This window comes from Gracilinanus agilis, chromosome 3, assembly GCF_016433145.1.
Source record: "Gracilinanus agilis isolate LMUSP501 chromosome 3, AgileGrace, whole genome shotgun sequence".
Classification (NCBI taxonomy): Eukaryota; Metazoa; Chordata; class Mammalia; order Didelphimorphia; family Didelphidae; genus Gracilinanus; species Gracilinanus agilis.
In genome coordinates this window covers 32,076,759-32,092,996 of record NC_058132.1, presented here as the reverse complement: position 1 = coordinate 32,092,996, position 16,238 = coordinate 32,076,759, and the positions used below count along the sequence as shown (strand labels likewise).

Sequence of the window (16,238 nt, the reverse complement as noted above, 5' to 3'; positions counted from 1 at the left end):
AGGAAGGAAGGAAGGAAGGAAGGAAGGAAGGAAGGAAGGAAGGAAGGAAGGAAGGAAGGAAGGAAGGAAGGAAGGAAGGAAGGAAGGAAGGGAAAGAAAAGAAGGAAGGATTTATTAAACATCCTCTGTCTGTCAGTTACTGTGCTAAGCACTTAAATATCTCATTTAATCCTCAAAATGACCCTATGAAGTATAGATGCTGTCATCACCCCCATTATACAGTTGAGTAAACCAGAATAGACAGATGCTAAATGCCTTGCCTAGGGTCATTCAACTAGTAAGTATCTCAAGCTAGATTTGAATTCAGGTCTTTCTTCTTGACTCCAAGCCCAGTCAATGCTTTATCCACTATGTCATTTGAGTGGCAGTGTGTCATAATGGAGAGAGCCCTGGACTTGGAATCAAGAAGACCTGAGTTTGAAACTAGGAAGCCCTGACATTTCCTAGGTCTATCCTTGGCTAAGACTCTTGACAATCATCCTCAGTTCCCTTTTTTTTTTTTGTAAAGTAGGGATAATAATAGCAATCCATGGGTGAAGATGAAATGAGATCATGTAAGTGAAGAGTTTTTCCCATTTTCAAGGGTTACATAAATGTCGTTCACAACAATCATTGCTTCATTTATATTTAATAATAGCTACTAATAAAAAGTAAGAAACCACTCAATCTGTCAGCATTCTGGGCAGCTCTTAGAGATTACAAGTTGCAGAGAAGTTAGCAAATTTGTCACATAGCTAGTAAGTGTCAAAGGAAACATCTGAAGTTTAGCCCATGCATTCCGGAAGGTTCCAGGCTGAAGCCTCATAATCAATCTGGTTCTCTTTTGGTGGTTCCCTTGAAGCTGCCACTTATTGACGTTAGCATTCTGGAGCAGCCTCTTCCCTTCTCATTGTCCCTATCCCTCCCAGGCCACTCAGATGTTTGCTGAATGACTTCTGGGTTGACTTCCAATGTTATCATTTTTTCATGGTGAAAAGTGAGTGGCCCCAACCTTCCCAGCCACCCTTGGAAACTCGATGTTGTAGATGACCATCGGGAGAACCATGGAATCCATTCCTTCTTTCCTCTCTCCCCGGGAGGCATCATGGTATGATGAACAGAGCACTGGAACTGCAGTCAGAAAGTTCTGGGGTCCAAAACCCTTCTCAGACACTTACCATAACTGTGTGGCTCTAGGTAAACCACTTCACTTCTGCCTGCCTCAGTTCCCTCATTGGTAAAAATGAGAGGGTTGCACTAGATGTTTCTAAGGTTCTGTCCAGCTCAGGACCTGTGACCCCCTCTCTTCCCTCTCTCATGCCCTTGACCCCTTCCCTGCATTCACACCCATATTACCTAGTGACACTCGGGCAGGTACAGCAGACTGACTGATCCAGAAGGAGACCCAGGACATGGCAACCAGAAGGATGGAAGGCATGTAGGACTGAATAATGTAGACACCTCGGTTCCTCCGAAGGTTGAAGTGTAGACTGAGTCTGGGAAATTGTCCTGCTGTAAGACACACACGCACATACATCCATATTGTCTTATAGCCCTCAGTCTACACTGGTTGTGTAAATGTAAAACAAAACAAAACAAAACAACAGGTTCTGCTTATCTCTGTCCAGTAGCCCATTTATAGGAGGAGGGCAGCTCTCAGGTGGGACACTTACTAAGGCCCTGGAACATGGAAGAGAGTTCCTGAGAGCCACAGAAAAGAACAAAGAGCCCGATGCCCACCCTCTAGCTCCTCCCTCCACCCCGAAAACATTCTGGTTCACTCTTTCAAACAGTACAAGCCCCAGCAGAGAAGACATTGCAACTCTGAACCCCCACCCACATCCCCAACTCAAGCCTAGGAAAACCTCATTATTCTCAAAGCACTTAGGAAACAGCAACTCTGATGTTTTAGGAAATAGTGAGGTACAAGGGAAAGAGTAAGAGGATGAGAGATGAGTGTTCAGAAGACCTGGGTTTGAATTCTGTCTCTGAAAGAAAATTTACTGCCTTTACTGACCTTAGGCAAGTCATTTCTGCTCTCTTGTCCTCGGTTTCCTCCTCTGTAAAATGGGAACATGGACTCAATGGTTTCTAAGGTTCTTTCCCCCCTCTAAATTTTTTCTCCTGGAACTTCGAGCCTGCCTTCCTACTTTGGATCTATACTCTGATACATTCCTGTCTTTCTGTGGCCATTCTCCACTCTTATTCTTGGCTTCCTTGACCCTGATTTCTTGCTAATGGTCCCCAGCTCCTCAAACAGTCCTTATACTACCTCACCTCAAGAAATGGTGAATAGGGGGCAGCTGGGTAGCTCAGTGGATTGAGAGTCAGGCCTAGAGATGGGAGGTCCTGGGTTCAAATCCGGCCTCAGACATTTCCCAGCTGTGTGACCCTGGGCAAGTCACTTGACCCCCATTGCCCACCTTTACCACTCTTCCACCTATGAGCCAATACACGGAAATTAAGGGTTTAAAATGGTGAATAAAATGTTGAACTTGGAGCCAGGAAGCTCCAGGTACAAATCCCTTCTCTGATTTTTGGGGATGATTTCCTCTTTCACCGCCTTCGTTTCTTCATCTGTCAATGACAGGTTTGGAGAGCCCCCTTTGAGATCAGCTTCAGTTCCAAATCTAGGATCCTACAATCCCTTCGCCATCCTAGTCACCCTTCTCTAGATGCTCTCCAGCTTATCAGTGTCCTTCCCCCACCCCAAATCCTCACCTTCAATCTTAGAACCTAGACTAAGTATCAATTCCAAGAAGAAGAGGGGTGAAGGCTAGACAGCTGGGGTTAAGTGACTTGCCCAAGGTCACACAGCTAGGAAGTGTCTGAGACCAAATTTGAACCCAGGACCTCTCATCTCCAGGCCTGGCTCTCTATCCACTGAGCCACCTAATTGCCCATTATATCAATGTTCTTCTTAAAATGAGGTACCTAGAACTGAACCTAGAACTTCAGCCAGGGCTGAATGATTGGACCCACTTGCCCTAGGAAGACCCATCTGCACTTTTAGGGCCAATGAAACCCAGAATGGTTCCTTGATGAAGAAAAAAAGATATAAAAGAAATAACTGATTTTCACCCTTCTGAAGCCCAACTATGTTCTTATCATCAACTCTTTTGAGCCTTTTTTTTCATGTTGCCCATGTCCAATTTTGTCTGAACAAGGGAAGTCTCGTTACCAGATTTGAAGTTCATTAGCTCAGTGGTGAACTGGTAGTTGGTGATGGTGAACTGTGCCAGCTGTAGCTTGTCTAAGCCATGAATTTGCTCCTGATTTTCTGACCAGTAGTACACAATATCCTCTGAAGAATAGCCATCTGCAAAGGAAAACAAACCAAAAAGACAGTGAAGGATAGGCTCCAAAGGAGGCTTCCCAGCCTCTCCCATGCTCTCTTGCCCAGGAGATTTAGAGCTGGAAGACCACTGAGTCTAATTCTCTCACTCTACAGAGGATGACTTTGAGGTACCGAGAGATTAGCACTTCTGAATCTGTGACCTTTTGGGATTCCTTTGGGAAATACTTTCTAGCCTTAGAAAAGTCAAATCTAGGGGGCAGTGAGGTGGCTCCTCAGTGGATTGAGAGCCAGGCCTAGAGAGGGGAGGTCCTGGGTTCAAATCTAGTCTCAGACATTTCCTAGCTGTATGACCCTGGGCAAGTCACTTAACCCTCATTCTGACCTTTACTGCTTTTCTGCATTGGAATTGACATACAGTATTGATTCTAAGATGGAAGTTAAAAGAAAGAAAAGCCAAATTTAGCAGAGCCTTTAATTCATCATCCCAAGTTTGGCCTGTATCTGTCACAGCTATCTGGGCAAGAAGGTCAGGATGAGATTTCAGAACCTTAACTAGGACAGTGTGCCTGGGGCTTTGCATCAGGGTGCCTATATTCCAAGAAGCATATTTCCTTCTTATTCCCCTCCTTGTTATCTGTCCCATGACTTTATTCTCTCACCCAGAATGGGAACATAATCAGCAAAGTCTCATTGTTATTAGATGTTTTCCTGGGGCTTAAAACATCCCTTTCTTGCACTCCTCTTTCCTGTCTACCATTTTCCAAGAGTTAGTAGGTTGGGAATCATTAGCGATGCAGGGGCATTGGCTGGAAAATCAAATGCCCATCCCACGTGACAACAGCTGAGCAGGATGAATCTGTCTTTATGCCCCTCTTTTGAGAAGAGAATGATGGTCTACTTTCCAAACCTTTTTGGTGAGATTTGAACCCTTATACCAAAATTACTTGTTATGGATCTGTCTGTACTCATAGGAAGGTGTAGGAGGAAATATAGGCTACCGGCTGAAGCCCCCAAGAAGAGGTTTCCAGCAGGATTCAGGCTGCTGAGTTAGGACTTACAGCTTTCCAGGTCTAGCATACACTCCTGCTCATCCATGGGGTACTTGGAGAGGTCCATGTCACAGGCCACTGTGGAGGTGATTCTGCCCCCAGAAAAAGAAAACCAAGAAGAAAGAAAGAGAAGATTAGAGAGCGAGAGGGAGACATCTCTTTATTCACCCAGTATCTCTTCTCAGAAAAGAACCACACAGGCCATGTCAGGAAGTAAGAAGCACCCATCAGGTGGCTTCAGTACCTAATCACCAGGCTGTCACTGACTTGCTGAACGACTAGGTACCTCACTTGGAACTTTAGTACTGTGGTTGTGAGATGACAAACATCTGGATGAAAATCAAAAATCCAGCCAACTAATTAACAAGGAGGAAGAAAAGAGGAAGTGAGTCTTGTTAGGAAAGGAACACCTGATTCAACTTTCAAACATAAATCAGGAAGACAGGGGAGGGCTGGCTATTCAGTATGGCACCCCAAGGATGCTGGGATGAACAAAACTGGAAACAAAATAGATGTCCACTGATTAGGAATGACCAAACAAATAGTGTTACATGATTGATTGGAATAAACAGAACCAAGAGAACGATATACATGATTACAACAATGTAAATAGAAAGAACAAAAAATAATGAAATTGAATGCTTCATAATTATAATGGCCAAATGGAGAGGAAATTAACCCCTTTCCCTTTTTTTTTGCAGAAGTGGCAGACAATAGGTACACAATAATATATATATATATATTATGTATTATGTCGTTCTATAATGTCAGGTTCATCGAGGGGTTAGATAAACTTTTTTCTTCAATAAATATATATTAAACACTGTTAAGACAAAACCAAAGTGATATTCTGAAAGATCCTCCTAGTGAAGCAAACAGTATGCAGTCTGGAAATGCTACAACAATCACCAATTATATAAAAGATTTACAAGTAAAGATCAAGGAATTGCATGAATTAGGAGCAACTGTACAGGCAAGACCTTGATGAATTAAGGAGAGTGGTAGTTTATGTTTATCTTTCATGAAATGAAAGATGCCAATGATAGTGATTTAGTGGATGCATTAAGAAAGGAGATAAAAGCCCTAAAGGGAAAAATTGAAAGGCTTGAAAAAGGTGATACAAATTTTGGATTAGCTATGGCTCCTGTGCAAAAACATACAACCCAAAGAGACCAATGTGTTACTTGTGTGGAAAAAGGGGACATCCTAATGATAAATTGCAGGTGCTGAAATTAAATATTCATCAATTTTAGAAATAAGGTGGGAACTTTAGGAATAACTATTCTAGAAACAACAACTATTCTAGAAATAATAATAACAGAAACAATTTCTGAAATAACAATTTTGGAAATTATGGGAATGATAGAAACAATAGCCAAACTCAGGCAAATGACTTATTACAATATATCCATAATGGAGCATGTCCACGTACTAGCCAAAATGTAAATCCTCCTCAACGAAAGGAATCTCAGAGGGGTGCACATGGACCTTTATGAAGGTTTGCCAGGGGAGAAAGGATTCTGGAATCAAATAGTGAAACATGATTTTCCAGACCCAGATATAATTTCACCAGTTATCCCAGTCCATTTTCCCCTAGATAGCACTGAACCACATGTGACACTGAAAGTAGGGAATACGTTATACAATTGTCTTCAAGACACTGGAGCATCAAGATCTGTGCTAATGAGTACATCTGACCCAAATTTAATACTATTGGCTCTGTTAGTGTTGTCAGAGTGTCCAGAACACCTTTGGAAGTCCAAAAGCTTTCACCACGAATGGTGTCTGTGGGACCTTTATCTGTGGAACATTCATTCCTGCTAATGCCTAACTCCCCTATGAATTTACTAGGGAGAGATCTGTTGTATAAGTTAAGGGTCATGATAATATGTACTCGGGATGGTGATATTACATTAGAGCTACCTGAAGAATCTCTAAATTTGTTCCCAGGACTCTTTTTAGATAATCAGGAAGTGGATAAAACTTTAACCATTAAAATACATTGTAACGTGGTTCTTTGCTTCAAATGATGTCAAAAATATTAATGTTGTTAATGTTTGTATTTAACATAATTTCTAGAGTTCCATTTTATGGTCTAGCAAGGATAGATGAAATGTAAAAACTCTTACAAGGGTACAGTGTATATAAAGAACTTTCAATGCACTCCATTTCAAGTACTGTTAATACCTACAGCAATCAAGATAGGAGAAAGGACATTGTGGATGAGAGGACATTATTTGCAAGGACAATGGACTACAACTAGAGATTATTTGCACGGACACTTACTACAACGAGGACTATATTATTTCAAGGGCACTGAACTTTGCATTTAAATGAAAGGTTTGATATGGAATGTAATGATAAGTGTATAATTTATATAGTTATTTTATTATGTTATTTACTATATATTATGTTATAGAATTTATAAGTTCTATGTAAAATAATTATAATAATAATACTTTTATAGAAAAAGTTAAAATTAACTAAATGATAAGTAAATGGTAAAGTGTTATAAGTGTTGATCAAGATCCACCATAGGGAGAATATATTAGATGTATATAATGCATTATAAGGTATCAGTCTCTATTTTATAGGAAAAGGGAAAAATTCATAAATACTCTCTTAACAGCACCTACTATATGTCAGGCACTATGCTAAGCCTAGAAATACAAAAAGAGGCAAAAGATAGTCCCTGACCTCAAAGGGCTCACAATCTAATGATTTTCCTCCCTCTTTTTCATTCTGGATTATAAGGGATGACTTAATGAGATCTCCAGAGAGAAAAGGGAAAGAGAAAGTATATTTTTACAAATGAAGGTGCCAGAAACAAAAGTTACATTTTTTCCAAGAATTCCATGCGTCCAATATGAAAATATATTTTGCATGACTTCTCATTATTATATTATTATATATAATTACTATATTGTTTGTGTTCTCAAGGGGTGGGGAAGGTATGGAAGGCTAGGAGAGAATTTAGAACTTAAAAATGTTTTTAAATGAATGTTAAGTGGCATGATGGCTCAGTAGATAGAGAACCAGGTCTGGAGATGGAAAGTGCTGGGTTCCAGCTGGCCTCTGATATTTCCTAGCTGTATGACCCTGGTCATTTAACCCAGATTGCCTAGCCCTAACCGCTCTTCTGCCTTGGAAATGATACTTTGTATTGATGCTAAGACAGAAGTTAGGAGTTTTAAGCAAAGATGAATATTAAAAAATTTCTAAATGTAATTGGGAAATATTTAATGAAATAAAAATTTAAAATATATAAAAGAATTCCTAGCTTTCTTCAAAGCTAGGCTTGGGAGCTACCTCCTACATGAAGCCCTCATTAATCCCTCCACTATCAATAAAAATTTCACCTACTTAAAAAATAGAATCCTTAGACTATGCATTCATATTGTAAAATTTTTAGTAACTTAATATGAAACTTAAATTTTCATCCTTAAATAAAAATTCAGGAAAATAATACCTAGAATGATTTACCTAAAATGATTTTGTACTTCAAATACATTTTACTTTTGCTTATCTACATACATATTGTATCCCCCTCCACTCCCTCACTATAAGTTCTGTGAAGGTAGGCACCATATTCTTTTTTGTCCTTTATTCTCAGTGCCAACCACAGTGCCTAGCCTATGATATGATGAATTGGGCTGCATTAAAAAAAATTCAAGCCATTTATGAATTTCTAAATAAATAACAGTTAACAGGCATATTTCTAGTTTCTTTAAAAGAAACAAAATGACCAAATGTTTTTTTTGTTATCATCCACATATGTGTAGACCAAGTTGAAATCTCAGTTTCCCCATTGGGCTAATGGCTTGGTTCACCTCCCTAGGCTCAGAAGGTCACTGTGGGTCACAGATGATAAAATCAGAGGAATGTGGTACTAGGATCTTTCTCTGGTGTTAATAAAGTTTTTCTCTAGGAGGAGAGAAAAGACTCTTTGGGGAAGAAAATGCTGATTTCCTTATCAAGCAGAGATTAGGAAGGAAGGAGAATGTTGTTATTTAGTATACCACACAAAGTATGGTAGAAGCTAACTAGGCTAGGGCCATTGGGCTCTTCTCCAGGGTGCTGAAATTCAGAGATTTTAAAAGATTTCTCAATTTAAAATTTTGTCTTATTTGTATTTTGACAGCACCCATGCTCCTTTAGCAGCATAAAAACAGCTAACCTAAGTACTTGGTTAGCAAGGATAATTAGTTAAAATAAAAGACTAGCAGCTGCCATATTTCCTTCTCTCAGCTATATCCCTTCACAGTTGCCTGACTCTCCAACAAAGACCTTAGAGTATTCTAGAGCTGGGATGTCAAATACATGTCCCTGGGCTACAATTCTGGAGTGTGGCCAGAACCAGATTAAAATGTAATTGGGAAATATTTAACAAAATCAATAAAAATGTGATAGAATATATATAAACCTTAATATGTGTTTTTTAAAAATATTCTACCAATTTGCAGCCCACATGAAATCCTTATGTATAATTTAGTGGTTTAATTTCTTTTTAAAAAACCCTTACCTTCCACTTTAGAATCAATACTGTATATTAGTTCCAAGACCAAAGAGTGGTAAGGATTAAGCAATGAGGGTTAAGTGACTTGCCCAAGGTCACACAGCTAGGCAGTGTCTGAGGCCAGATTTGAAACCAGGACCTCCCATCTCTAGGCCTGGCTCTCAATTCACTGAAACACCCAGCTGCCCCTTGTGGCTTAATTTCTATTTGAGTTTGATACTACTGCCCTAGAGTCTTTCAGTCCCCTGAAGGAGATAATCTACTTGACTGTGGAGGGAGCCCTGAGGCAGATCTGACATGATTGGTAATTAGAGGGTGAGGAAGTACCTGAAAGACCCCTCTATCCCTCTATAACCAACCAGACCCCATGGCTTTACCAACCTTATCTTGACCATCTGGCAACCCTGCCGTGTATATATTCCTTTTTTCCTTTCTTCATTCTTGCTTTTAAGGTTTTGCTGGGAGATCGAAAACCAAATCAACAATACTATTTCTTCTGAGAAGGATGTGACCATTTGCTGCATGATGGCTCCTCTCAGAATCTCTATAATTTAGAATCTGAGGCTCCTTGGCCATTGTTCCCTGCTTCCTCATACCTATCCCGGTCAGCTCCAATCCTTCTGTGTCCTTGTCCTTCTCAAGCATGATCTTCCATTGTGCCCTCCGAAATGCCTCTTCTTTTTTTAACAAATCACCCTTCATATTACACTGTGATCACCTCTGGAAATTATTAGTATTTTTAACTTTTTTTTCCTGTGCATTTGTAAGCTGGGCAGAGGCTATTTTGTTTTTGTCTCACGTCCCCAACACCTGGGATATAGCAGGTGTCTAATAAATGTTTGTTAAATTAAACAGTTGAACTAGATTGAATTTGTCTTCATTTCATCTTGTATTATTTGACATGTTGAATTATTAGATTGATTAGAGGGCGGTTTCCCTGTATGATTTGGATTTTACAATTCTGAAGCACATGGGACAGGGACCTTACCGGATACTGTACAGAATCACCCCATTGGGCTGCAGCCGAATAAGTTTGTTCTCCACTGTCACATCATGGAACCAGGCTGACTTGGCATTAACGATGAAGGTGTCTGGGAGCCAGAGCTTGTCCACAAAGCGGCTGTCTAGGCCGAGGGTTTCATTTGTATGATTGTAAGACAATCGGCCATCTCTCCAGCTCTGGTGCAAGAACACCGTCATGGTGTACTCCTGAAGTCAAGGGAGGGAGAGAGGAATCAAAGACTTTTCGTCGATCGCCCCAACACAACCTCATTTACTTGTGGCTGGAATCCCAGAATCTTGGAGATGGAAGGAAGCCTAGAAGACCACCAAATCCAGGCTGAATCTGGATAAGAATACCCTCTCCAACACTCCTGGCAACTGGGCATCCAGCCTTTCCTTGAAGACTTCCAGGAATGAGCAACCCACTATTGCCCAAGACAGCTCAGTCTACTATTGTATGCCTCTAACTCAGGAAATCTTCCATGATGTTAAGTCCAAATTTGCTTCTTTATTATACCTTCTACCCATTGCTACCAGCTCTGCCTTCTGAGGCTTCTAAGCAGAACATGGTTAATCCCCCTTTCACATGACAAGCCTTCACATGCTTTTAGACAGCTCTCATACCTCCCTTAAAGCTGTTCTTCACCAAGCCAAAGATTCCCCAGTTCCTTTGATCCATCCTTATGTAGCATGATCTCTAAGCCCTTTTCCATTCTGTCACTCTCTCTGAATATTCTATAGTCCATCCATATCTTTCTTTCTTTTTTTGCAAACTGTTATCTTCCATCTTAGAATCAATACTGTGTATTGGTTCCAAGGCAGAAGAGCGGTAAGGGCTAGGCAATGGGGGTCAAGTGACTTGCCCAGGGTCACCACAGGTGGGAAAGTGTCTGAGGCTACATTTGAACCCAGGACCTCCCCTCTCTAGGGCTGGCTCTCAATCCTCTGAGCCACCTAGCTGCCTTCCTCAACAGTAACTTTCTTAAAATATAGTGCCAAGGAGCAGCTGGGTGGCTTAGTGGAGAAAGAACCAGATCTGCAGTCGGGAGGACCTGGATTCAAATCTGGTCTTAGACTTCCTAGCTTAGTGGAGAAAGAACAAGATCTGCAGTCAGGAGGACCTGGATTCAAATCTGGTCTTAGACTTCCTAGCTACGTGACTCTGGGCAAGTCACTTAACCCCAGTTACCCACCCAATTACCACTCGTTCTGCCTTGGAGGTGATACTAATCAATTCTAAGACAGAAGGTAAGGGTTATTTAAAAGAATGTAGTGCTCAGAACCAAGCAAAATGCTTCAAGCATCATCTGACAAAGGCAAAATTCACTAATTCTAGATGGGACTCCTCTCATTGCAGTTTAAGATCTCATTAACTTTCTCAATTGCTTTATTACCCCCTGACACACGTAAGATTTGGAGACCACTCAGACCCCCAGATATTTTTCAGGTGATTTATTTATTTAGTTATACCTCCCTGACCTTGCCACCTGAATGTCTGCTACATGAAAAGGGCATGCAGGGGGCAGAAAGATAGACTAAGGACAGCCAATAAGAGGGAGCAGTAGCAGGGTAGAGTTACCATGTTAGCTTCCGATATGTGGTCAATGCTGGCGACCTCAAGGGCAAGCGCCACATTCACAGGAGGACCTGAAAGAAGGGGAAAATCAATGGAAAAGTTCTTTGTGCTGGGCAGTTCCCAGCCCCCACTGCATCAGAGACAGCCCATCTGTCCCCATCACCAGGGAGTTTAGATATCCAAGCACAGGTTTCCAAAGAATCTTGCACCAGAGGCAGGAGCCAGCATTGGTCACTGGCCAACAGAGTGTCCTTGGACTCAATAGAAATAATGCAATTACGTGTATTTCAATAATCAAGGATCTGGGATATTTTGGGAGATGGGGGGCTTCCCATCTCTCATGGATACAGATTCCAAAACCCCCATGCCTTTGTAGTTCATATTCATAAGTTATTATCACCCCAACCAATAGCAACAACTTGTCACCTTTGGTCAATCTGGTGATAAGCCTTTTTGCTCTTAGCCAGACTGTTCACTGCACCAAAATCACACAGCCCTGTTCTGGACCTGTACTTGAAGTCCCTCCAGCTTGGAAGGCCCTGCCAGAGCTTATATGTATCATGGTGGAATGGGAGAGGCAATAAAGTACATTAAGAAGACTGTTGTCTTGGGATTTAGAAGACCTGGGTTGGAATATTGATTTTATTCAGCCTTGAAAAAGACTCTTAGCCCCTCTTTCCAACGGTTTTCTGGGACAATGTCTAGCCCATTCTCCAGGGTCTGAGGTCAGTTCTGGGGTTGGGCTTTTCTCCATAAGTTATCCCTATATTTCAGAACATCTTCTCATCTGTAAAATGGCAAGCCAGGAGGGGGCACCTGGACTCAATGATCTCTCATGTCTCTTCCAACTCTAAATCTATGCACCTAAGATTTATTGATTCCTCCAGCTGCTAATGGCTCTTCCCCACCACACACCCCACCAAAATTTACCTTGTATCAATTTTGTATATACCTACATATGTATATATTGTTTTGCCCAAGCTAAAGGTGCTTCTTGAAAGAAGGGATTGTTCTATTTTTGGCCTCATAAGCCTTAGTGGGCAGCTAAGTGGAGAAGTGGATAGGGTTCTGGGTTTGGAATCAGGAAGACTTATCTTGTGAGTTCAAATCCAGATTCAGACACATACTAGCTATGTGACCCTGGGCAAGTCACTTAACTCTACCTCAGTTTTCTCATTTTTAAAATGAGCTGGAAAGGGAATTGGCAAACCACAAGCAGGATCTTTCCCAAGAAAACTCTAAGGTGGACATAACTGAAATGACTAAACAATATGCCTTAGTATCCAGCAGAGTGTCTTAAACCTAGTAGGTGTATAATACATGCTCTTTAGGGGCTGGTAGGTAGCAAAGTGGATTGTGCCTGACCTGGGTAGGATCTGGGTTCAAATATTGCCTCAGACACTTCCTAGCTGTGTGTCCCTGGGCAAGTCACTTAACCCCAATTGTCTAGCCCTTCCTGCTCTTCTTCTTTGGAACAGATATTCAGTATCAATTCTAGGAGGAATAGAATTAAATAGAAGGAAAGGGGAAAGTGTTTTTTTAAAAAAAAGAAAACTCTGGGCAGGGAACTGTCCATTTCCAAAAGTCCTGAAGAGTTGAGATATCCTCTTAAATGGTGATCTCTAATTGGAGAATAGCCCAAACCCTGAGCTGACCTCAATCCCTGGGGAATGAATATGGGCCACATATTGTCTACTGCAGGGACTGAATATGAGTTTATTCAGGGACAGAGAATCCTTCCTTCCCTTTCCCACCCCATCCCTAGATCTCCCTGTATTACCTCCAATGCCAGGTCTGAAATTCCGGGCATAGCCTTCCATCAGATCATCCAGATTGGGGAGCCAAGATATTTCCACATTAGAACCTATATAATCTCCAATGTCATTCATTGCTCTGGAGAGAGAGAAAAGGAAATTCAAGCATGGGTAGAAGTTACTGCAAAGGATATTACTGGGGAGGGAGGTGTTGGGAAACAGTCCTGGACTTGCTTTCTTAGCAAAGGGTACGAATGCTCTCACATTCAGAGAAAGATTTATATTTCTTTTAAAATCCACTTCTGGGGGCAGCTGGGTAACACAGTAGGTTGAGAGCCAGGTCCAGTGATGGTTCAGCGTTCCAATCAGGCCTCAGGTGCTTGTTAGCTGTGTGACCCTGGGCAAGTCACTTAGCCCCCATTGCCTAGCTCTTGCCACTCTTCTGCCTTAGAACTAATATATTCTAAGGCAGAAGGTGAGGTTTATTTTTTTAAATCCACTTCAATCAAAGTATTCACTTATTCAAGAATCTGTTGGGGTTCTCTATTATCTATCCCCACTTCTCCCCCTACCCCATCCATTCTAGAAACATTTAAAAAGAATCACAAAATATCAGAATTGAAATCTCAGCAGCCAGTCAGTCCAACCATAACCTCCATCACTCCACCCCACCAAAAATCACTCTATAGTATTCTTTTTTGTAAACCCTTACCTTCTGTCTTAGAATCAACACAAGTATAGATTCCAAGGCAGCAGAGTGGAAAGGGCTAGACAGTGGGGGTGAAGGGACTTGCTCAAGGTCACACAGCTAAGAAGTATCTGGGGCCAGATTTGAATCCATGTTCTCCTGGCATTTTATCCACTGAGGCTCCTGGCTGCTGCTCTAATCATATCTCTGATAAGAGGTCATCCAGCTTTGTCTTAAAGACCCTCCAGTGAGGGGAGGAAGGGAGGATAAGCCCATGCCACTTTAGTAAAGTTCTAATTCAGGAAATCTTTCCTCAATACAAGCCTAAATTCGTCTCTCTGAAGCCTTCATTCATTGTTACTGGTTCTTTCCCCTGGGGCTGAGCTGAACAAATATAATCCCTTTTCCATGTGACAACCTTTCAGAATCTTGCAGGACAGAAACTCCATCACATGCCCCCTGAGTCTTTTCTTCCCCAGGCTAAACATACCCAGTTTTCTCCTCCCACCCTGCCCCCTCTCTCTGGGGGGCCAGGAAGGCACTGGGAAATTAGGAACTAAACCAGAGGGACTGAGACAGCATCTTTACAGCTGCCTTTCCCCCAAATAGTCCCCAACTGGAACACAGTCTCCCAGCTGTAGGTACAAGACAAAAAAAATCCCCGTTCTTTTCATAGATTCAAGGACTCAGAGGGACAAAGCAGGGAAGGTCTTCCAAAATCATGAAGCCAAAGCACCTCCATCAGCCAAGGACAGCTCAAAGGACATCTAATTTAGTTCAACTCTTGCATTTTTAAAAAAAATCTAACATTTATATAGCACTTCTTATGTGTCAGGCACTTTGCTAAACCTTTTACAATTATCATCTCATTTGCTCCTCACAACAACCCAGGAAGGTGGATGCTATTATTATTACCCCCATTTTATCTATCTGTCTAACAATCTATCCATTCATTCATTTATTTATTAAAACCTTTGCCTTCTGTCTTAGAACCAATACTGGGTATTGGTTCCAAGGCGGAAGAGTGGTAGGGGCTAGGCAATGGGGGTGAAGTGACTTGCCCAGGGTCACACAGCTAAGAAGTATCTAAGGCCAGATTCGAACCCAGGACCTCCCTTATCTAGAGCTGGATCTCAATCCATGAACCACCCAGCTGCTCCCTTGCCCCCATTTTATAGATGAGGAAACTGAGACTCCAGGTCCCAAATATGTTGGTGGCAAGATTCAAGCCCAATGACTTTCTGCTGTCAAGTCCAGGGGCTTGTCTATGATGCCACCCAGAATGTTGAGGTTCATAAGGTCTCTTGAAGTCAGAAAATACTATGACCATTTATGATGAAGTAGAATAAGGGCTTAGAGATTCTCCTCTCCTACCCCCATCATGGTGGAATGCAGAGAAAAGAGTTAGCAGAGGGCTGTTGGTTCAAATGTTCAACTAGCCTAACCGAGGCTGCAGGAGGGGTAATACATAAGCACTTTATGCAAGGAGCTCCTACCCTGCCCCGCCCCCCAAAACTAGAATCCTTTATTCCTGTCTCTTCCTGCTCTACACATACATCCTCCTTCCTCAAGGCTCTTCTGCATGCGACTGTGATATGGTTTTGCTATTTGGTTTTCTGCCAACTGTGGGCAGAGCCTTGATGGAGAGTTCCTGGGATACACACTCATTGTATGGCCAATGATCCCTTTTCTGCCATTCCTCCATGCATGGCATGACATTTCTTGGGGTTCTTCCCTGACAAGGTCACAGGAAATACCCCACATGGATCTCTGAAGCTGAAAACCAAATGCAGAAATGACTCATGCCATGCCCATGTCCTTGAAAGTATATACTGGTTGCCAGGCTCTGCTTCCCAGTCTTCTCACAACCCCATGGTTCCATCACTTACCTATGTGGTACCAGAGAACCAAAAGGTCATTTTAGAGCTGGAATGAGCCATCTAATCCAACCACTCTTATATGACAGGTAGGGCAGCTAAGGACCAAACAGGTCACATTATCAATCAGTAAGCACCAGAGAGATTTGATCTCAGATGTAAATAGGATCCTAAATGTAGAATACCATCATTTCTACTTTGGGGAGGCAGCCGAAGGATACAGCGGAGAAAGCTCTGGATCTGAAATCTAGAAAACCTGAGTTCACGTCCAACCTCATATACTTAGTAGCTGTGTGACACTGGGCAAATCATTTAATTTTTGCTTACCTCAGTTTCCTTGTCTGTAAAATGGGGATAATAATTGCACCTACCTCCCAGGGTTGTTGGGAGACTCATATGTGATAATAATTGTGAAGAATTCAGTAGTTCCTGATACATAGTAAACACTATGTAAATATTAGCTTCCTCTTTCTTTCTTTCTTTCTTTCTTTCTTTCTTT

At 41.7% G+C, this 16,238-nt stretch overlaps 1 protein-coding gene across 1 annotated transcript in view; it reads right to left on the bottom strand.

Annotated features, from left to right (window-relative positions):
• GABRD (gamma-aminobutyric acid type A receptor subunit delta) overlaps positions 1–16,238 on the bottom strand; it is a 41,615-nt gene that overhangs the window by 4,878 nt on the left and 20,499 nt on the right. The window contains exons 4-9 of the mRNA XM_044668644.1: positions 13,201–13,313; positions 11,424–11,491; positions 9,831–10,051; positions 4,336–4,418; positions 3,161–3,298; positions 1,336–1,491 (exon numbers count right to left, since the gene is read on the bottom strand). Coding sequence (XP_044524579.1) covers positions 1,336–1,491; positions 3,161–3,298; positions 4,336–4,418; positions 9,831–10,051; positions 11,424–11,491; positions 13,201–13,313 — 779 coding nt within the window. The remainder of the gene's footprint in view (positions 1–1,335; positions 1,492–3,160; positions 3,299–4,335; positions 4,419–9,830; positions 10,052–11,423; positions 11,492–13,200; positions 13,314–16,238) is intronic.